The 23,411-nt window shown below is 38.3% G+C and overlaps 1 protein-coding gene across 1 annotated transcript; it reads right to left on the reverse strand.

Annotated features, from left to right (window-relative positions):
• Positions 1-311: 311 nt before the first annotated feature.
• On the reverse strand, positions 312-18,133 carry LOC120937419 (T-box transcription factor T-like). The gene is made up of 8 exons (XM_040350638.1): positions 17,718-18,133; positions 9,256-9,520; positions 7,956-8,090; positions 6,051-6,112; positions 5,805-5,866; positions 3,719-3,895; positions 2,259-2,391; positions 312-581 (listed from the first exon to the last, which is right to left on the reverse strand). Exons 1-8 carry the CDS (start codon positions 17,921-17,923, stop codon positions 317-319), a joined length of 1,305 nt encoding a protein of 434 aa, XP_040206572.1. The 5' UTR covers positions 17,924-18,133; the 3' UTR covers positions 312-316.
• Between the last annotated feature and the right edge of the window lie 5,278 nt (positions 18,134-23,411).

Here is a 23,411-nt window from a genome sequence, read left to right on the forward strand (position 1 = left end):
CTGCATTGGTAAGATGAATTTGAAAGTAAAGACAAAGATATAATAAATATGTATTTACTATTTTAAATAGTTATAGGGTCAAATTATTGGTAAGTCCAGGGGAATAGTAAGGTAAAAGTTTTTCACTCCATCATTGGGTGTACCTATTGCAAGATATGGATCCTGCAGTCAAGTTCATTTTGGTTATGAGCGTTGCATTAAATCTTTAATAAAATGAATAAATGCTCACTCTGGAAAGCAATTTCTAATTGTATGTGTATGCCACAAAATTTAGAAGTGTCTTTGAAAAACAGTCCTTGCTTTTTTTTTTTTTTCTTCATAGTGAGGGAGGGGTCACAGACGCCCATGATGGTGCTAGCCTTTCATGTCCTGTGACATCAAATGGGTTGTCTTCAATGTCTGTGTTTCCGCCGTCATATAAAGGAGATCCCAAAGAAGGTGAGGGAACAATCTGATTGTATGGGGTATAATGGGCAGTAGAACTTCTCAGGTACTGAGATCCAGGGCCTCCAGCAATTCCTCCTGCTTGTGATAATGGTGCAATGGTACTGTTACTCACAGACCATAAACTTGGGTATTGACTGCAAAATATAATGTAAACATATTATTTTATTTATTTTCCGAATTTGCTAAAATAATTAGTTATCTATAAAACAATTTAACATTCCATATATAAGGGTCTAATTTTTATAAGATGGAAGTGGAGAGCCACACATCAGGTTTAAGGTACAGAGATTTAAAAAATGACCTGCAGCACCTACATGTTTTACCTTTTTATAAAAAAAAGATATACAAAACCAAAATTAGTAATATGCTCATGGCAGGGCTGTAACACACGAATGATGTATTCAGGCCTCCCTAGAGAATACTGATGCATTTAGGTAAATTGCCACCCTCTATGCCAAGTAATTATTTTAGTAAAAAATATTATCAGAATATGCTATTATATCAGCATGCAGTCTAAATACAGGCAGAAACCCCACTTTTAGGTATACAATGGGGTTTATTTACTAAAGCTGGAAAGTGCAAAATCAGGCTCACATCTTCACAGAAACCAATGAGCTTCCAGGTTTTATTACCAAAGCTTAGTTGAACAAGCTGGGGTTAGAAGCTCATTGGATTCTATGCAGAAGTGAGCCTGATTTTGCACTTTCCATCTTTAGTAAATAAACCCCATTGTGTACTTAAAAGTGGGGTATGTCTGTATAGAGCTTTTTTTTTTCAGGTTCCACCAAACATGAGATGAAAATATGGGCACATCATTCCTGAAACTAAAGATCTTTCTGATTTCCCTCAACATCCTCTGCACCCCTTCCTAAGTTTTGCTGAACTTAGCTACAACGGTCCAGAGGTTATCAGAAAAGAAATAGGAAATAAAAAGAAAGTTTAAACTGTTTGTACATTTTTGACCCTTGGTGCTGCCCATTCTATCCCTGATGCCCTAAATATTGGCCCAAAACATCCATTCTGGTAAATTGCCATTGCTTAGAGATATAACCGCAAATCACATTAAAGTGGAGGTTCACCCAAAAAATTAATTTTTAACATTAGATTGAGGCTAATTTTACTAAGCAGAATCGGGTGTTTTTTTTAAAATGAATGCAGTACTTACCGTTTTAGAGATCTATGTTCTCCCTCCGCTTCCGGATATGAGCTGCGGGACTGGGCTTTCCTATTTGATTGACAGCCTTCCGACGGTCGCATACAGCGCGTCACGAGTTCCCGAAAGTAGCCGAACGTCGGTGCGCAGGCGCCGTATAGAGCCGCACCGACGTTCGGCTTCTTTCGGCAACTCGTTACGCACTGTATGCGACCGTCGGAAGGCTGTCAATCAAATAGGAATGCCCAGTCCCGAAGATCATACCCGGAAGCCACGGAGAACATCGATCTCTAAAACGGTAAGTACTGCATTAATTTTGAAAAAAAACACCCGATTCTGCTTAGTAAAATTAGCCTCAATCTAATGTTAAAAAAATGTTTTCGGGTAAACTCCCACTTTAAGTTGTTCAATCCGACTTCCATTATTAATATTACAGTGCATATGCATACTGTAGGGTTGATTTACTAAAACTGGAAACCAATCAACTTCCATTTTTTTTTGTCAAAGCGTAATTGAATAAGCTGAAGTTAGAAGCTGATACAATGCACAGTTGCACCAGATTTTGCACTCTTCAGTTTTACTAAAACAGCCCCTATGAATCATACACAGTTCTTGAATTTAGTTTCATAAATGATATGTCATAAGAAAAAATACATACCAAGAACTGGATGGAATAGCACTTGTGTGATTTATTGATGACATTCCACTGTGTGTTTGCATCTGTAAACCAGGCCAGGGTTCATTTGACTGGAATACGGGAAGGCATGCAGAGGAATTCTCTGTGTAACTTGCTGTAAGAAAATTATAAATTGACATATGATTAGAAAGGAGCTTCTCTGAAGTGGTTCTTTAGAAAGGGAGTATTTAGGTAGGATATTTGTAAAAACGGCTGTGGAAAACATTTAGACACATTCTCTCAATGGCTTCAAAGTGGTAGAGTCTTTGTTAAAAACAAGCCAAACTAGTGAACCAGGATAGGTAAATATCAGTATTAAAACATTTTATAAAACAAAAACTTTTTTTTCCATTGTATATAAAGTGGGGAAATTGATACCCCTGTAACGTTTAATTGCTGTGTTCCTGCCGGGAAAATGTGCCTCTCTATTTGTCCTGATGACCATTGTCAGTGGGACAGAAAGTAAAAGGAAAACCACAATTTTATGGTTAGCACTGCAACAGAAATAACTAAAAAATCCTCCTATGAGCTGTCTAAAGAAAACTGATAGAGGCTTTCTGTTCACTACTAAAGGTTTTGGCTTTCTATATAAAACAAACTGTGATTCTGGGTCATAGTGCCATTTTTATCTCTCACAAAATAATTTTCCTGGCAGATGTGAGGATAAGGAGTTCAAAATTGCATAGAAAAAAAAGTGTTATTTAATATAAATCCCTCTCATTTTGCCTAGCCTTTCATTTCTCTTCCAAAAAAAGTACATAAAATAGAGGAGAGACTGATCAAATACCCTAAATTTTCTAGGAAAAGTATTTTTAAAATTTACACAAGGGAAAGTTATGACATCAATCTGCAGTTCACCCAAGGCAGCACTATTTTCAACCTCTGAGACCGCGTACACACGGTCGATCCAAACCGATGAGAATGGTCCGATGGGGCGTTTCCATCGGTTCACCGCTGAAGTGGCCTGACGGTCTGATGTGCGTACACACCATCGTTCCAAAAAACGATCGGGTCAGAACGCGGTGACGAAAAACACACGACGTGCTGAAAAAAAACAAAGTTCAATGCTTCCGAGCATGCGTCGACTTGATTCTGAGCATCCGCGGGTTTTGAACCAATGCTTTTCTGTACTAACCATCGGTTTGGACCGATCGGTCAGCGGTCCATCTATTCGATTTTAAAGCATGTTTTAAAATTTGGACCGAAGGACAACAGACCGATGGGCCATACACAAGGTCGGTTTGGACCGATGAAACTGAACTTCGGTCCATTCTCATCGGTTTGGAACGACCGTGTGTACGCGGCCAGAGACTGGTCTTGCAATCGGTATATGCCTGAATTTCTAATGTATTCTTCATAACTAATGTTCATCAAAATTTAGTTCTAAGACTTAATTTTCTGTTTACAGTATTTTAAATTATTATATTTTTTGGATTACTTACGTGGAGAATGGTTTCTGTGGGCATATGGGTTTGGATAGGGTGAAGCTCTGTGATTTTTTAATGTTGTAAATTTTTCATAGCCATGAGAAGAAGGAAGTGATATAGGTGTCCCAAATGAAGGATGATGAGTAGCAGGAGAACACAATGAACTTGACCCGGGAATCAGCCAGCTACTTACTAAAAAAAAAAAAAAAAAACAATATTAATTAACATGTGTGTTGCCTTTGACAGATTTTCTTCAAAGTATATCTTTCAATAATTAAAAAAAAAAATTCTGATTCTAAAAGAGAACCAGGTTTGCCAGATACCCCTCCTTATGTGAGACAGTAAGCCTTACTAGACTAGCAGTTTGACTAGTTATAGCCTAAGGATCTAACTGCATAGTGTACTACTGTGCAGGTAGGTAGGTAAAACGTAGGCCCCTACAAATAAAGCCAAATTAAGGTAGGGGATTTCTGGCTAACAACGGTAATAGACAAAAACCTTCCAATGCCCAATTACTTGAAGGACACTTTCTTTAAAAGCACAACTCTACCTTTGTTGAGAAATACTGTACTCTCCATGTTAATTGTGTGCATTACAAAGATCTTAGAACATTTGTTGCACATTTTTACCTCCCAGTGTTCTGTTGAAACTCAAACATACATTTTTATAATTCCTTGCTCTATTAGGGGAGAGTATGTATGCTATAATCATATGACTAGCACTAGTGTTGTGCTACAAAAATACCTACTGGGGATCGTTGTCATAGTTTAACGTGAGCAGCATTTGAATGATTGGGTAGTTTTAGTCATTTTATTTTTAAACAAAAGTGAAGTTTTCTTTAAAGCGGTGGTTCACCCTCCTTAACATCATTCTATCATTACATTTGGCATCGTAGCGCGAGCTACAGTATGCCGGTCTTACATTTTTTATCCCCGTACTCACTGTGCTATTGCACATTGAAGATTCCGACTCCCGCGGGAATGGGCGTGCCTATGGAGAGGGAGGATGATTGACGGCCGGCTCTGGCACGTCACGCTCCCCGAAGACAGCCGGAGTAGGTCTCGGCTCTTCACGGCGCCTGCGCACAGGCTATGCGCAGGCGCCGTGAAGAGCCAAGCCTATTTCGGCTATTTCCGGAGAAGCGTGACGTGCCAGGGCCGGCCGTCAATCACCTTCTCTCACCATAGGAACACCCATTCCCCGGAATCTTCAATGTGGAATAGCACAGTGAGTACGGGGATAAAAAATGTAAGACCGGCATACTGTAGCTCGCGCTACGATGCCGAATGTAATGCTAGAATAAAAAAAAAATATTATTTTTTTTTAATAGGGTGAACCCCCGCTTTAAGAAAATAACATTTCTGAGATTTTATTTAAATCTCTAATACTATAGCAGAAAGGTGTATATAGGGAGATCCCCTCATACTGTTATGTACCCTTTAGAACTATATCCAATTCGGTAATCAAAGGTAACACAGCTTCATTGCATTTAATACATTTATTGAACATTCATTTTGTAAAATGAACATCTTTAGTAAATCAATCCCAACTGGCTTTAAAGGGACCTTCTTTTACAGTGACCTGTGTCTTAAAAATCCAACACGTAGCAGATCCCAAGGCCTCTAGGTTTCACACTTTTAGGTGTGTCCTCCTCCCCCACGGCAGGATATAGTTTCTGTGGCTGGAATGTATACCTTGTAATCATGAAGACATGTCACAGCTTGTGGGAGGGGTAGCAGGTATTTGACATACCCTGGAAACAGGCAGGTAAGTATATTGCGTTTTTTACAGTGTGGTTTAAGTATAATTTGGACCCAGTAGTGACAGCTAGAAAGATTTGTGTTTCTACCACCAATAATGTACAATAAAATTGCCTAAAGGGAACAAGATGCAAATGACCACACAGATTGTAATAGCACTCAACAATACCAATGATCTTCATTTGAATATGGATTGTATTTCCTGTATATCACCTATATCAATCCCACTATTCCACACTAATTATTAGATGTAATTTCCTTTTTTTTTATGTACGATTACCCATGAATGAAATTGTTAAGAAATGCAAAAAAAAAAATTCTTCCACATTGTTACCACTTACATTGTGAGAAACCAGTTTGCTGATGATTTTCCACTTCGTCCATAAAGTCCTTATGGTCACTCCTGTCAAACACAAAAGATATTGTTGTAGCATTGAGCTGAAACTAGGCAAAACAATATTTTTGCATTTTTTTCATGCTTACTTTTTTTCTCTTTATTTTTTAATTAGGGATTTCTAGATTTTTTTTTATTTAAGTAAAACACACATGTACTTAAACTCAAAAATAAAAATGATTTTATATATTACCTTTCTTTTGCATCAAGGAAGGCTTTGGCAAACGGATTGTGCTTAATTTTAAGAGCGGTGATCTGAAATGTAAAAGAGAAACATTGCAAAGTTTTAAAGGATTTTAAATTGCAGCTTTGCATTTTACTCCATGAATTCCAGCTTTGGATTTTAGCAAAATACCCAAAGTATATATATTTTTACATATGTTAGACCATTATATATACAGTACACTGTATATAAGTTATTCACAAAACATACATAGTATATGTTACAACATTTGAAAAGGAAAAACACAACTATGACAATAACAAGAAAGGATTGTAGGCCTTTATAATTCTGCTATAATTCTAAGCAGTTCACATTGATTTTGTTTATTCATCAAAACATTAATTTTTAATTGTTTATGGTATTTTTCAGTACTGCTGTACACTTCATAAAACAATAAGTCACTTACAATCCTAAGAGAGCTAGGAATGAGAAAAAGCTATAATAAATGTTCCTCCTGTCTGGAAAATATTGTTATGGAGATATTTCTGTTTTGCCTTGTGTACCAAGTGGCCAGCACATACATGTGAATTTTCATGGGTATGTGAGGATTGGAGGCATAGCTTCTCATAAACTATTACGTCAAAATGAAAACTGGCTGACTAATGGCATACCTGACAGTTTCCAAAAAGTGAAAACATACAATTACAAAAGTGTTTTATAAAAAATCAAATGGGCCATTTATGATAGTTACTTATTTATAAAAAAAATTATCTTTATATTTATTTTTAAAAAATGAATGTAAAAGAGTAAGGTTTCTAAAAATCTTAATCCCACTAAAGATATATACAAGTAGGCAGATTCACAAAGACTTACGACCGCGTATCAGTAGATACGCCGTCGTAAGTCCGAATCCGCGCTGTCGTATCTTTAAGCGTATGCTCAAATTGAGATACGCTTCTCTGTTGCTAAGATACGACCGGCGTAAGTCTCCTATGCCGTCGTATCTTAGCTGCATATTTATGCTGGTCGCTAGGGGCATGTAGGTTCGATTTTAAAGCATGTTTTAAAATTTTGGACCGAAGGACAACAGACCGGTCCATTCTCATCGGTTTGGAACGACCGTGTGTACGCGGCCTTAAGGTTTGACCTCATATTAGATGGTTTTGGTAAACCTGAAGAGAAAAACCTGCAGGAAAACTGATAGTGTGTATGGGGCTTTAGGCTATGCAATTTTCCACCATGGCAGAAGGAAAGAAAATTGCTTGATTCCCCCATCAACACAGCCAGTGTTGATGGGGGAATCCCTCACGCAGAGCTACTGTGTTCTGTCGGGCAGTTTTCCAGGCCGAGAAAAACAAAATTACTGTTTCTGGCTTTTAGCCAGCGTTCCAAATCGTTTGGGAAAAACCTGACAGGCTGGTTGTACATAAGTCGATCGATGGATCAACCTGTTTATAACCAGGGTGTCCATCAATGGATCAAAATTCAGCCGGTCCCTGCTGAACTGGACACATTTTGATCCATGTATGGCTGGCTTAACAAGATGTCCACTTACACCACTAGGATTGGCACACCTTTAATCACCCTGGTACTTAAACACCAACACACACCCACACTATACTATCATCTTTGACTCCCTCACAAAATTATGACTATCCACTCTACTCCACTTTATAACCAACCATTCCCCCCACCGATGACAACCAGCACCCCATCCCTGAATGATGTAAACCTTTTTTTTATTAACAGGCACGCATTTTTACTTTTTTTTTGCTGTACAATTAAACATTTGATAGGCCTTTTGGAATAAATTTAGAAAGCAATATCAGTATAATAATATACTTTGATTATTGAACAATATACAGTAGATTATTGGATACTCTTAAAGCATTTTATAAATACACATTACTAAAATATAGGACAATGTGACCTTACCTCTTCATTCTGATAAGCTGTAACAGCTATAAACTGTGTTTCGGGGAAGGAATGACTCGTGATCATTTTCTGTGGGCCACCAACACGTACTATATGAATCCTAGGTTCATATTTATGTAAAGAGTTTAACATGATCTACAAAATAAACAAATGTTTTTTATTGAAAAAAAAAGGTACATTACATTCATTATTGGCATCAGAACAACACGTTACATTAGACCTGTGCAATGCTTAGGTTCACTGAGAATAATACACATTTCACACAAACATGTACATTATATGCATCTTCACACTCAAAACAATTAACAATAACCTGAGACAATAGTGCACCTAGCTATTCTTAGTCCCTGGCACAAATGCAGTGATATTAGGAGATTTACAACAATCTATCCAATACCAGCTCTACCGGAGCCAACCCAGGCACACTCGACAATGGATCCCAGAGTTTGGAATTTTTTTCCGTGATGCCTCTATGTTGGTAGATATGTTTTTCCAGTTTCAAGGTGTTACCTATTTGCTTTATCCACTCCTTTACAGTAGGGGGTTCTGTTGACTTCCAGTGCTGTAAAATCAGCATCCGGGCCTGAAACAGGGCCCTGGCTATTGCCTGTCTGGGCACCTCCTCAAGTGTGTCGCCCTCAATAATACCTAACAAGCAAGGTTTGGGATATTTTTTAATTTGATAATATTGAAATAAAACAGAATTAGCCCTGAATTGCCATGTTTATATTGATGGGCAACTGTTTGAAGTATTCATTTGTTGAAGGACAGGGTTAGTGCATGTTAGCCTGTCCCATGCATCTTACCTGGCTGACAAGTTGTAACTATATTACGTTTAAAAAGTTACACAGATAATTAGTCACAGTTTAAGTCTTGATTTTTAGAAGACAGTATACTAAAGGGAATCTTTTTTTCCCTAAAAGTCCTGAAAAAATATTGTCATCTGAATATTAATTATATTGTTACTGTTAGTATTTAGGGTTTATGTTAATATTTCCTTGTATAATAAATAATGATAAAGTGAATATACTTTTTTAGTGTCCTTGACCATTAACCTATGTTATGGAAGACAGAAAGACATACCAAACACCAAATCCTACAGATTGTTATACATATTTTTTTGTAAAATCTATGATATCATCACCCTATCATTAACCCCTACCAGTTAAAAAGCAAATTCATTTATGTGTATTTACACATTTCATTTAAATTATTTAGACCTGCTTTTTGTCTATACACAATTAGATGGACTGGTCATTAAAAAAAAAACATGAACACATAAATACACGTAAATAATTACCTGTCCTTCCCCATTCATTTTATTGGTAAGCTTGACCTTGCTGAAGGAAACTGGGGCTTTCATCCAATGTGCTCCAAAATTAGGAGAGTCTGGGTGAATATAGACACAGCTAGGAACCTGTGGTTCAGGTTTGCCCCCTGGCACCCATTCTCCATTTACATACTTCCATCGATTATTATCTGCAGTTACGAAGTCCATCAAAAATGAATACATAGCATTTGGGTCAAGGCCAGTAATATTTACTTTAATAACTGGAAACATTCTCCTAAAATAAAGAAAAACATGTTTGTTTAATACACGTAAAATCAAAGCAGCTTGATAACATCATAAATAAAATACAAATTACAAAAAATAATAGAACCCTTGCTTCGAGTTGAAAAGAAGCCGGATATTGGAAATCCACATATCTGCTTCATAGTTATGTAGGACAGGTTAAAAAAGTATACAAATCATATACTGTAGTCATAGCTGAGCAATCATACATATGCAGTTGTTAAATTAAAGTCAATTGCAGGCATTTTATGTTTTTTTCCATGTAATGATAGAAAATGATAACTGATATCTATGTACATACTAATACACTTGGGGTAAAAAGCATATTGTTCCCTCTCATTAAATAGTGTATATTGTTTTATGATATATTATATTATGTTAATCGTATAGGACCCGTGTATTGAATGCTTCCTTGGGTTTGCAGTAATATTTAATTCACTGTAATAAACTGAACATTTAAAATAAAACATAAAGCATAATTTTGTATAGACAAAGCAACAAATTAGAAATCATTTTTCAGTAATCCAACCAAACTATATAAAGCTCCTCTTTGGTTGGCTGCTTTAGGCTGTTGCTACAGTATTGCTCGTAATGCATGCTCTTATTAAACAATAATCAATCTTAATTCAGGTACTCTAGATCATTTATATTTTAACGTCAATTATCATTATTTTAAAATATTAAACAATCGGTTATGTATATTTTTAAAACGTTGTTTTACTCAAAAAGTATAAGTTATTGTATAACATGTTAATTTCCATACAAATTTGTTTAACTCATAAACATAGGTGTGAAATTAGAAATATCTTGCATTAAATCAATATTTGATTACTCACTTTACTAAAGGAGTAATGACTAATGGAATAATCTTTTCCTAAAGGAGTTAAAGGGGTTGTAAAGTTTTTTTAATATATATAAAAAAAAACATGTCATACTTGCCTCCACTGTGCAGTTTGTTTTGCACAGATTGGCCCGATCGTCCTCATCTGGGGTCCCACGGCGGCTCTTGCGGCTCTTCCCCACAAGAGCTAACCCCCTCTGGGAAGCTCTCTCCCAAGGGGGTTAGCTTGTGGGCGCGCTCCCATGCCATACAATCGGCGTCCATAGAGGCCAATTGTATGAATTGGCCCCGCCCCCGGCGGCAGCGTCATTGTATTTGATTGACAGCAGCAGGAGCAAATGGCTGCACTGCTATCAATCATCCAATAAAGAGCCGATGAGACCAGGGGGAAAGCAACGTGGGATCGCGCTCAGCTCAGAGATTCGGGGTTCAGCTTAGTAAAATGTGGGCCGGTGACTCCAAGGTGTTTTTTCACCCTAATGCATAGGATGCATTAAAGTGGAGGTCCCACTAAAAAAAAAAAAAAAAACATTAAAAGCCAGCAGCTGCTGACTTTTAATATATGGACACTTACCTGTCCAGGGTGCCTGCGATGTCGGCAGCCGAAACCAAGCAATTGCTGGGCTCTTGGCTGCCCCTGCCACCATCCTCGCTGAGGGAATCAGGAAATAAAGCATTGTGGCTTCACTTCCCGATTCCCTACTGCGCATGAAGAGGTGATACCACTCTGAAAAAGCTGCTGATCCCTTAAGTGGCTCCCGCCCTACTGAGGCCGACAGGTGTTGGCTCTGCACAAATGCATGGGATTGGAAAGAAATCCTGGACTGCCGCACTCCACTAAATGACATCTTTATTGAATAAAATCAAATCAAAACATGATCCAAAAACAGTGCAGTCAAAAATAGAAAGTGAACACTAGGACAAAAAAATGGCTAACATGTTTCACATCGTGAGATGCTTACTCAGCTGCGCGTCTTCACTGGTCCCCACTGTGTTCTGGGAGCTATGTGTCTCCCAGAAGACAGCGGGGGTACGGAGTAGGAGCCGGAAGTGGAGTAGATCACCAAGGTGATCTATGCCAGGAAGTGGGAGCAAACACCTGTATTAGACAGGTATCTGCTCCCCCTCCCCCTGAAAGGTGCCAAATGTGACACCGGAGGGGGGGAGGGTTCCAAAAAGTGGAAGTTACATTATTAGGTGGAACTCCACTTTAAGGTGAAAAAACACAAATGTTTACAACCACTTTAAGATTCCTCACACACTAATTTGTATGAATAATTTCTTCACCTAGCCAACGTGTGAAAAGTAAATTCCCATTTCCTTTTTTATTCTGAAGCATGCTATAAAACGATTGTGAATTGGTCACATATGGTGCTCTGCAAGTAAGCATAGTAAAACGTTTTTGTTAGCAGCATACATTTCAGAATAATCCCTCTATTTGTAAATTAGAGATATGTTGTAAAGAGTTGATTAGCAGAATCCTAAGGCCGAGCTCCATGTTTTCAGTAAGTGTAGAAAAGAAAACCTTTGTCAGGTATTTTTGCTGCCTATGTCCCCATTCAAAAGATTTCTTCCAACTTCCTGTCTTAGTAACAGCCTGTTTGCATCACAGACAGCTCTAAGGCTGGATTCACACCTTTGCATTTTTTGTGTTTTTTGCATTTTGCAGATTTGCACTACAGAGCGTGTTCCATAGGAAGCCATAGGAAGCCATGTTAAATGGACTGTAGTGCAAATGCAAAAAGCTCCAAAACTGCATAGGTGTGAATCCAGCCTGAGTGCCCGAATGAGGTTTTATTCATTCTCCACTCTACTAAAAAGGGGTTTTATTGTTGCTAGCATCCCCTTCCCTCAATTTCCTGTTCCAGTAACAAATTGGAGGAAATCTTGTCACTGGAGTCAGAGACAGCAATGAAAGCCTGGCAGAGGTTTCACCTTATCTAAATGCATCTATTAAAATTGTTGACAGTGATACACTAAAAGAGTAGAGACAATTTACCTTTTAAAGTGAATGTTCACTTATTTTAGTGTTTCCTTCATTCATCTAATCCAGTTTATTTAGGCTTGATTCACACCTATGCATTTTTAGTGCTTTTTGCAGATTGCAGAGTGTGTTCCACAGGAAACCATGTTAAATGGACTGTAGTGCAAATCTGCAAAATGCAAAAAGCACAAAAAATGCCATAGGTGTGAATCAGGCCTTAAATTGTCCCCAGACATGATTTTGTATTCAAAGTGAACACAACTTTACTTTATTCACCTTGTTAATTGAATAGCCTCAAATCCTTTAGTAAGGTCTGGTTCACACCTATGCATTTTCTTGTGCGAAACACACTATAGTCCATTTAACATGGTTTCCTATGGATGTAGTTCACGTCTGTGCATTTTATGGAAAGGACCAGGAACTTTTTTTCTGGTTTTTGGTTTCATAAACTTCAATGGATCAAAAATTTGTATTGAAAAATGCAAAATGCACCTGGAATATGCAAACTGCAACCTGCATAGATGTGAATTATTCCTATATTAACCCCTACATGTGAAACATCACTGATTTATGAATGACAAGTAAAAGGTTTTGGAAAAGCTTCAGGTTGTGACCAATTTAACATTGCATCATTTTTGTAAAGAGCATGACGCCGTAAGATTGGCTGCCCCTTGAGGCTGGTTTCACACCTATGCATTTTAAGTGCTTTTTGTATTTCGCAGGTTTGCACTACAGAACGTGTTCCATAGGAAACCATGTTAAATGGACTGTAGTGCAAATCTGCAAAATACAAAAAGCACAGAAAATGCATAGGTGTGAATCCAGCCTCAAGGGGCAGCCAATCTTACGGCGTCATGCTCTTTACAAAAATGATGATGTAATGTTCAATTCGACAGAAAATGCATAGGTGTGAACCAGGCCTTAAAGAGAACTCAGGGGTTATTTATGAAAGGAAAATACACTTTACACTACAAGTGCAAAGTGCACTTGAAATTTCGCTGAAAGTGCACTTGGAAGTGCAGTCGCTGTAGATCCGAGGGGGACATGCAAGGAAAATAAAAAACAGCATTTTAGCCTGCACATGATTGGATGATAAAATCAGCAGAGCTTCCCCTCATTTCAGGTCTTCCCCCTCAGATTTACAGCGACTGCACTTCCAAGTGCACTTTCAGTGCAATTTCAAGTGTACTTTGCACTTGCAGTACTGGAGACAATACTCACCAGAGTGAGGGCAAATCCCCAAAATATGATTGCAATTTTGAACAGAGACATATTTGCTGTGCTCCGCAAGTGCTCACTGTTTAGAGAAATGCAAAGGATCCCTTGGATTGGAATATATTTAAATTGATTCAAAAAGAGGGGGGATAGGGGTGGGACTTTAAATGAGGCATACAGAGATACTACCATAGGCCTCCATCCCTGTAAATAGATAAAAAATGGGGGAGGTTGGGACTTTATATGAGAAATTGATTTGGCTGCAGTAGAAACTTCTTTAGGAAACTTGCACTGAGGACTGTTTATGCTTTAAATCAGTATTAAACCCAAAAGCAAACATTTATTATATTGCAGCTTACAAATTCTTAAATAATTACATTTTTTAAGCTTTCTTCTTCTTTATTCTCACCTGGTCAACAGAACAAACTGTCCTGCAGATGTGGCAGTTAGAGGGAGACAAACCATTTACCCGTGGCAGGGGTACTTACAATGATCAGCTTTAAATTATGCAAGTAAAACCTTTATCCCAAAAGGATATCTATTGCTGTAACTGCTTATATAGTGTTAGCTGGAGTTTGGCTTCAATTTATCAGTGTATCCAAATCTGCTAGTACAACTAACCCCCCCCCCCCCCCCCCGCCCGCACAAGACTGATAATGTTGATGTGTATACATGCCCCCTGTGCTTCTTCCAGAGAAAGAGAAAAAGTTTACAAAAATAAAGTAAACACTTTAAGCTGAAGATGGCTTTCATTGCTAAAATGATGCTTACCCAGAGAAGGTGTAAACAGGGTACACCCTTTTCTCTCAGGACAGCAGTTCCATATATATCTCTTACTGGTTTACACTGAGCTTCAAATGAACTCGCACAATTTCACTCCCGCATGTCAGTCCCGATTTCAGCGGCGATTTCACAGACATCTTTGCAGGTTTCTGCACAGATTTCAATGGAAATCGTACCCCGAATTTGCAAAAAGTAGTACAGATACTATTTTTTTAAATGGGTGCGGCACTGCAAATGCAGTGTCACACCGATTAGGACGGTGTGATTGCCGCCGATTAAACATGTGATTTGACATGTGAACCAGGACTTAAGGACAAATAGTTGTGAAATTAGACTAATTACTAATACTTATACCGCTGACCTGGCTGTTATTTGTGATTTATTCCTGCATTAAAAATTTGGTGACCCTGGAAAGACTTTGCTGGATATAGTTTGGTACCCTGGTAGTGGTATGCACTTTGCTGGTTGTCATCGTTACATAGTTACATAGTACATGCTAATGTCACTTTGCCATGAAATTTTATTTTTACATACAGAATTTATGGTACAAAAAAAAAGTTTTGTATTATTTTCCATGCAGAATAGCAGTGTAACCTTTGCACGATGAAATTTGTATGAATAATGTGAAAAATAAGAAGCAACCTGGGACATTGTACACTTTTAATTAGACATGTGCACGCTGAAATATTTTGTTTCTGAAATTTATTTTAATCTGAAAAAAAAATGTATTTAGTTACTCCCGAAATTCGTTTTTTTTTATTTTGTTTCGTTAAAAAATGCATTTGTCCAAAAATCCAAAAATGCATTTGTCCAAAAATCCAAAAATGCATTCGTCCAAAAAGGTCAATCTGTCATTCAAGGCTTATGGTATCTGTTGAATGTTCTAAGAAGATTTGACGGATCAGCTAAACTGTACGACGCCGCAATTGTACATTTCCGGTCTAATGCTCCGCCCACAAGCTACAGTAGAATTCTAATGTTGTATGACTAGTAATAATTATATTTATTAATTATTATTACTAGTCAACCAACATTAGAATTCTTCTATAGCCTATGGGCAGAGCATTTGACCATAAATGTCCGCTTGCAGCGATCGTATGTTTTTAGCTGCTTCGTTGAATCTTCATGTCTCTATAATGTCAAATCTTTTCTCTCTATGTAGAATAATCTTGGACTAATAGAGTTAGGTTAGGCACATTTGACCACAGGTTCGATAGACACAGAATGCTATTGTCACTGTCATGTCAAATCTTCTATATCGAACTGTTGTCGCAACAAAACGAAAATGAAGCATTTTTTTATGTCGGATCTTTCGGATTCTGCACGTTCATTATCGTTTGTTAAAACAAATGCAAAAATCCTCAAAATTCAGACGAAAATGCATTCGGACGAAAACAAATGCACATGTCTACTTTTAATGCATTTCCTAATAGACTTTAGTGTATTAAGCCTATAGCAATGAGTTTCACGGTCCTTGGGACACACATAAGCACTCTTTTAAGAAAGACATGTATTTGTAGGCAACCTGGAGTGCAATAAAGCACATTAGTACACTTTTTATGGTGATGGGTTACCTTTAAAGTCAAACTCCAGCCAAAACTTTTGTTCTAAGTTTTGAATAGAATGGGGAAGGGTTAGGCCTTTTGTCAGGTTTTATTGATGTCTGTATCGCCATTAGGAGACTTTCTTTCACTTTTTATCCCTGTGACACCAGGAGAAGAAATGAGGGGTGTCACTAGGGCAGGAAGATACAGTACAATAAAAAAAACTCACAGAGGTACTAGCCTATACCCACTCCATTTGTAAAAACAGTGTTTTGTTGCGGCCTCTATCCACATTAGAGGATGTTCCCTTTAGTTACTGTAGCTCTGACATCTTCTCATCTGGCCCTGGTTTAGCAAAAGGAAATCTCCCTAATGCGGACACAGACAGCAAAAAGTACCTGACAGGGGTTCTAACTCTTTCCCACTATACCCAAAACAAAAATGGTTTTAGCTGTGGTTTGGCTTTTAATTGGAAAAAAAGCATTAAAAGTGCACAGCTATGTCATTTAACCTATCATTCTATACTACTGTTTACACGATACATCACAATCAGTAACTTTTTAGTCATGAGTTTAGTTACTGTACACCACATTGATATATTCTAGTTTGGCAACTGAGTGTAATGGTGGCCATACACTTAACAATCTGCTTAAACCATTCTTCATAGAATGGGATAATATGATTGGATCTATGAATACACGTACTGTGCCATCCATCAATTTTAAGAAAAAAAAACATTTAATAAAAATGATTCTGAATGACCTGAACAGAAAATCTGATCATAGGAAAGTAGACAATTCAGTATGATTATTAAGTGTATGACCCATCGAACTTTTCAATCTTCCTATCGTATTTTCAATCCGACAGTAAATCTATAAAAAATATGATATATATAAAATGTAATAGATATGGCAGTACCCAGCACTTGACAAGATTTTCAACAGAAAACTTGTACTATATTGTTTGTTCATCTAGGGATAGCATGTCACCTACAGTAAGTACTGTAGTAGAAATATGTACATTATAATTCACAGAGAGCCAAACGTTAAAATCAAGTCAATACGGTTATTAAATTAATTAATTTAATTATTTAATTCAATTAAAAATTTGCATCTTAACGTTCAATCTGAATTATTCTTCATTATACCTTATTTATGTTTTTAAAGAAGTAAAAAAAAAAAAAAGGGTAAATCAGTACAATATTCTAGATAACAAAGGAAATTAAATATTTGACTATATGTTACAGTTTAAACTAGCTATAAAACAGAAAACAAAACCGGACTGTGACAAGGTTGCCAGGAACTCAGAATTCCCACTCTACTGAAGCACCATATATTGCCAAAATCATTGAAAATAAACTTGATTTATGTCTCTTTTATATTCTAGATGTAGATTTCATCTATGTTTTATGTTACATTATGACAGGGATAAAGACCAAATGAAGTGTGTAAAAAGTACTATGACAAAAAACTTCACATATATGTATATATATGTGTGTGTATATATATATATATATATATATATATATATATATATATATATATATATATATATATATATATATATATATATATATATATATATGCCTAAAGGACTCTAAGGCCTGATTCACACCTATGCATTTTCTGTGCTTTTTGCATTTTGTAGATTTGCACTACAGTCTATTTAACATGGTTCTGTAGTACAAATCTGCAAAATGCCAGAAGCACTAAAAATGCATAGGTGTAAATCCAGCCTTAAGAAAAGTGTTTATCTCCCATACACATTGTAATTATTAATTTAGTTGCTGGACACATATGAAGACATTTGATGAAACACTTACCTGCCATTCTTGGTGACTATCATTTCATTTGTGAGTTCTTTGAATCTTAACCATAAATCGGTTTCCTCTAATGCAACTTTAAGTTCCCTCTCTGTAGGGTCTCCCTTGTCACTGCCAACCTGTAGCTCATTTTTTACTGCAGTAAGAAGATGATCCATCCTGCACCCTGAGTTCTTGCTACAGCTTTCTGTTCCACTGATACTCATGTTTAAGTGCCAACTTAAGTGACAAGACTAGTGCCTCCCGTCTTCCAACAATCCACAACCCCCTGAGCCTTCTGCCTTTCTAAATCAATGCTGATGCCACACAGAAGATCAGATGCTCTTGAGAGTTTCATGATTGGTGGTTCGTTTCTTTTGATCTTTGTTACTGTTGCTGCTGATTGGTCAGTGAATGTTCCTTCAGGTTTTCAGAAGCTTCTCAGGTTAATTGCCCTGTAGATTAAGTGAGAGTGTATGTAAATATCTAAATGTTTGCACCTACATGGAAAAGCAGAGGTGCCATAAGGAAGAGGTGTGTCCCAAAGCCCCATAACCTGCTTTAAGTGTAATAGCCTTCATTAGGAATTAACACCTGGCAGAATTAAAATTTCAAATCTAGGGCTTAAAAACAAGAGGTGTCTAGGTAAATGGACTTCCATGTTTTCCTGTCACTTATTGGCGATGTCTTGGAGACAAAACTCTACAGGAAATAATGTTCTTCCTTTTCCCTTTAATTCATCAAAAGAAAAAAAAAACTTTAGTTAGCCAATTAAAAGAATGTAATAAATAAAATACCTTAAGCTAGGCATACACAGCTAGATTTTTATTTGGATGTTCATAGAAAAATCGTTTGTCGGAATGCTCTTTCTTGCCATATTTGAGTCAACTAATTTAATTCAAAAGGCCTTAACATTTTTCCCAGACCCACTAATTGAATAAAATTCCAGAAGCTTTAGGGTACATGCACACGGCCATAAGATTTTTACTAATCATATAGGCATACTTTTTCGGCAACAAAAACACGTAGATCTAGCTTTGTACCCACACAAATATTTTTATGTATTTATTATGTTGTATGTATATGTTAAAGTATATGTATTTATGTATGAAGAATCTATGAACCACATATCAGATGTTGATTTGTTTTAAAAAAAAAAAAAGTTTGTAAAGATTTTTCTATGTGAAAAGAATAAAAATAATTTAAAGGGGTTGAAAAACACGTAGATGCCTATGCATTTAAAAGCATACATTTTTAGTTCTTTATTCTGCTGCTTTGTTTTTAATCATTGAATGCACTTTTTGCATCTATGAATATATGCACACGCATAAAATGCATTGTCTTCAGATGCAGGATTTGTTATTTTTGTTTATTGATCTGAACACAGTGTATGTTCCCATTGAAAATAATACAACTGCATTCAGATCCATAAAAGAAAAATTCATTTTTTTAAAAAGCTGTGTGCATGTACTCTTAACCACTAGAGGCCTGCGCTATAGTCAAATGACGGCTACATCGCGGGCCTGAAAATCCGGGAGGACGTCAATAGATGTCCTCCCCTTTGCAAGCGCAATGCGCACGCGGGGAGCGCGCTGTGATAACCGAGTCACTGAAACTTGATGGATTACAGATCCGTGTAAGGGGTTGGTCCCGGCCCCTTACCACGTGATCAGCTGTCAGCCAATGACAGCTGATCACATGATGTAAACAAAGGATCGGTAACCGTTTTTTTTCTCCTCACGCTGACAGCGTGAGGAGAAAAAAAAGGCGATCACCGGCTTGTTTACAAGGGACATCGGTCCCGAAGAGCAAGGAGGCAAATCTGCCTCCTCTGCGCCCAAAAATACCTCCTGCTAGTGCCACCTGCTAGTGCCTGCAGTGCCACCTATCAATGCCTGCAGTGCCACCTATAAATGCCCACAGTGCCACCTATTAATGCCCACCTGTGATGCCAATCAGTATCACCTAGTAACGATGCCTATCAGTGTAACCGATCAGTTCCCATTATTGCCACTCATCAGTGCCCATCAATGCCACCTATCAGTATCCCTCACTGCCAGCTATCAGTGCCACCTATCAATGCCACCTATTAGTGCCACTTCTCAGTGCCCACCAGTACCACCTATCAATGTCCTTCAGTGCCACCCATCAGTGCCACCTCTCAGTGCCGCCTATCAGTGCCCTCACCAGTGCCGCCTATCAGTGCCCACCAGTGTCACCTACCAGTGCCACCTTACCATGCCCACCAGTGCCGCCTTATCGGTGCCCATCAATGCAGCCCATCAGTGCAGCCCATCAGTACAGCCTCATCAGCGTACATCAATGAAGGAGAAAAATTACCCGTTTGCAAAATTTTATAACAAAATATAAAAAAATATAATTTAGTTTCAAATACCACCAAAAGAACGCTCTATTTGTGATACTCCGGCGTATTTTCAAATTTGCCGCGTCGTAGCGTTGTTTTGAATCCTCAAAACAAGTTACGACGGCTTTAGGCTTCGATCCGACAGGCGTACGGCTTCGTACGCCTTCGGATCGTAGGTGTAATTCTTCGGCGCTCGCTGGGTGGAGTCCTCGTCGTTTTCCGCGTCAGGTATGCTAATTAGCTGTTTACGGCGATCCACGAAGGTACGCACGTTCGTCGCATTCGCTTACGTCGTCGCTAGTCGGCTTTTCCCGTCGTAAAGTTACGAGTGCTATTTAGGTGGTGTAAAATTAGACCATCCATGTTAAAGTATGGCCGCCGTTCCCGCGTCGAATTTGAATTTTTTATTTTTTTTTGCGTAAGACGTCCGGGAATACGAAAGGACGTAACGCACGTCGCCGTTCAAAAAACACGTCGGGGCGCCGTAATTTCGCGCAAAGCACGGCGGGAAATTTCCTAACGGAGCATGCGCAGAACGTTCGGCGCGGGAACGCACCTAATTTAAATGGTACACGCCCCATTTGAATTAGGCGGGCTTGCGCCGGACGGATTTACATTACGCCGCGGCAAGTTTACAGGCAAGTGCTTTGTGAATCAAGCACTTGCGCTGAAAAGTTGCGGCGGTGTAACGTAAATGAGTTACGTAACGCCGCGGCGCAGGTACATGAATCTGGCCCAAAATCTTTAACAAAATTCGACATGGTGTATGACACGCTTTAGTCATGTTACCTGAATTCTGTACTGCCCTTTGAATATGAATTAGACAGAGCACAAATGCTTATCCACTTTAAAGATCCCAAACATTTAGGGGAGCTTAATGCTGTCCAGGTTATTGCAATGTAGAACTTCTTTACTATCTCCTGACAGCTGAGATCTCTTGTTACCCACTATTGCTTAGTAATACCTTCCCATGGGAACAAAGGGCTGAAGTAGGAAGGTGAAGATCAGCAGGAAATACTTAATTTCCCCATACACAATAGCACTCTGTTTACACAAGAGTTCAATGTGCTACCCAAAAAATATTCAATATGCAAAGAGAGTATAGTATCATCTGCAACTGTGTGTACGTATATGTATCTTATAGGCATGTAAATGCAAGGAATATATAATATTAAATATATAACATTAATAAATGCTGAAATTCACCCTTAAAATGTCAGAATGCAATGTGTATTGTACGTGTTCTGCACACTTAACATATGAATGGAGACTCTGTCCAGGTACACTTCTCTCTATTGAATGGCCACACTACACAGCCAGCTATATATCTACATATACACCTTTATCCAAGCAATTAGCATAGCTTGCTGGCCAGTATCAATAAAACAGTAGCCCTGATTCCATTCTCTAAACTAAAAGATGCAAATGTTTGCTTTTCCTGCTTCAGTATTAGGTGAAATAGTACACTAAAATGTATGCAAACCTTGCATCATTTTATACTTCTAAAAAAAGGAAACCTTCAAGAAATATCAGAAGTACATATTTCTAGAATTATTCAGTAAATAAATGTTATGGGCCAGATTCTCGTACATCCGCGTAAACTTGTGCGGGCATAACGTATCTGATTTACGTTACGCCTCCGCAACTTACACGGGCAACTGCTGTATTCTCAAAGCACTTGCTCCGTAAGTTGCTGGGGCGTAGCGTAAATCGGCCGGCGTAAGCCCGCCTAATTCAAATTTGGATCAGGGGGGTGTGTTTTATGTAAATGTACTGTGACCCGACTTGATTGACGTTTTTCCAGAACGGCGCATGCGCCGTCCGTGGAATTTCCCAGTGTGCATTGCTGAAAAGTACGCCGCAAGGACGTCATTGGTTTCGACGTGAACAAAAATGACGTCCAGCCCCATTCAGGAACAACTTACGCAAACGACGTAACTTTTTCAAATTTTGACGCGGGAACGACGGCCATACTTAACATTGTTACGCCACACTTATGCCACCATATAGCAGGGGCAACTATACGCCAGGAAAAGCCTAACGTAAACGGCGTAAATTTACTGCGTCGGCCGCGCGTACGTTCGGGAATTTGCGTATCTTGCTGATTTACATATTTTGCCGCATAAATCAGCATACACGCCCCTAGCGGTCAGCTTAAAAATGCAGTTACGATCCAATGGCGTAAGAGTCTCTTACGCCTGTCGGATCCAACAGATATCTATGCATAACTGATTCTAAGAATCAGGCGCATTGATACGACCGGCCGGACGCAGAGATACGACGCCGTATCTGGAGATACGCCGTCGTATCTCCTCTAAGAATCTGGGCCTATGTATATATGTGTTTACACCACTTACTATTTTTAATCCCATTTAATACCTATGATGTATGCATTTATTATCCAGAATACTGTATATTTGTATTTTTCTTATTTAATTACAGCTATGGCTATTCAAGACTAGCAATTAAAGAAATGTTTGATGGAGCATGAAGAAGGGAAGGTCATAATGTATGTGGAAGTTAGTAAATGTTGGATTCTTCTCCTGCTAACTAGACCTAGTTCTCCTGCTAACTAGACCTTTGGTGGTCTTGTGTCCAATACTGTAGTAATGTAGATCATATAATATACAGTATATAGAGGGTAAGCTTAGGTTTCCACTAATGCTGCTTAATAATCATGTGTTTTTCAATGTGGTTTTTGTAGCATATTTTTTTTTTCTTTTTTTAACCACTTCCATAGGGCACTTATACACCTTTCCGCCCAGACCAATTTTTAGCTTTCAGCGCTGTTGCACTTTGAATGACAATTGCGCGGTCATGCTACACTGTACCCAAACTAAATGTTTATCATTTTGTACCCACAAATAGAACTTTCTTTTGGTGGTATTTGATCACCTCTGGGATATTTATTTTCTGCAAAAAAAAAATAAAAAATGACCGAAAATTTTTTAAAAAAACATTTTTTTGTTTCTGTTATAAAACATTGTAAATAAGTATATTTTCTCCTTCACTGATGGGCACTGATGGTACTGCACTGACGGGCACTGATAAGGCGGCACTGATGGGCACCGATGAGGTGGCACTGATGTGGTGGCATTGATGGGCACTAATATGCGGCACTGATGAGCGGCACGGATGGGCACTTTTCAGGCGGCACGGATAGGCGGCATGGATGGGCTTGGATAGGCGGAACTGATGGGCACGGATAGGTGGCACAGATGGGCACAGATAGGCGGCACGGCTGGGCATGGATAGGCGGCACGGATGGGCACGGATAGGTGGCACGGATGGGCACGGATAGGCGGCACAGATGGGCACTGATAGGTGGCATGGATGGGCACTGATAGGCG

Source organism: Rana temporaria, chromosome 4 (genome assembly GCF_905171775.1).
Source record: "Rana temporaria chromosome 4, aRanTem1.1, whole genome shotgun sequence".
NCBI classification, from domain to species: Eukaryota; Metazoa; Chordata; class Amphibia; order Anura; family Ranidae; genus Rana; species Rana temporaria.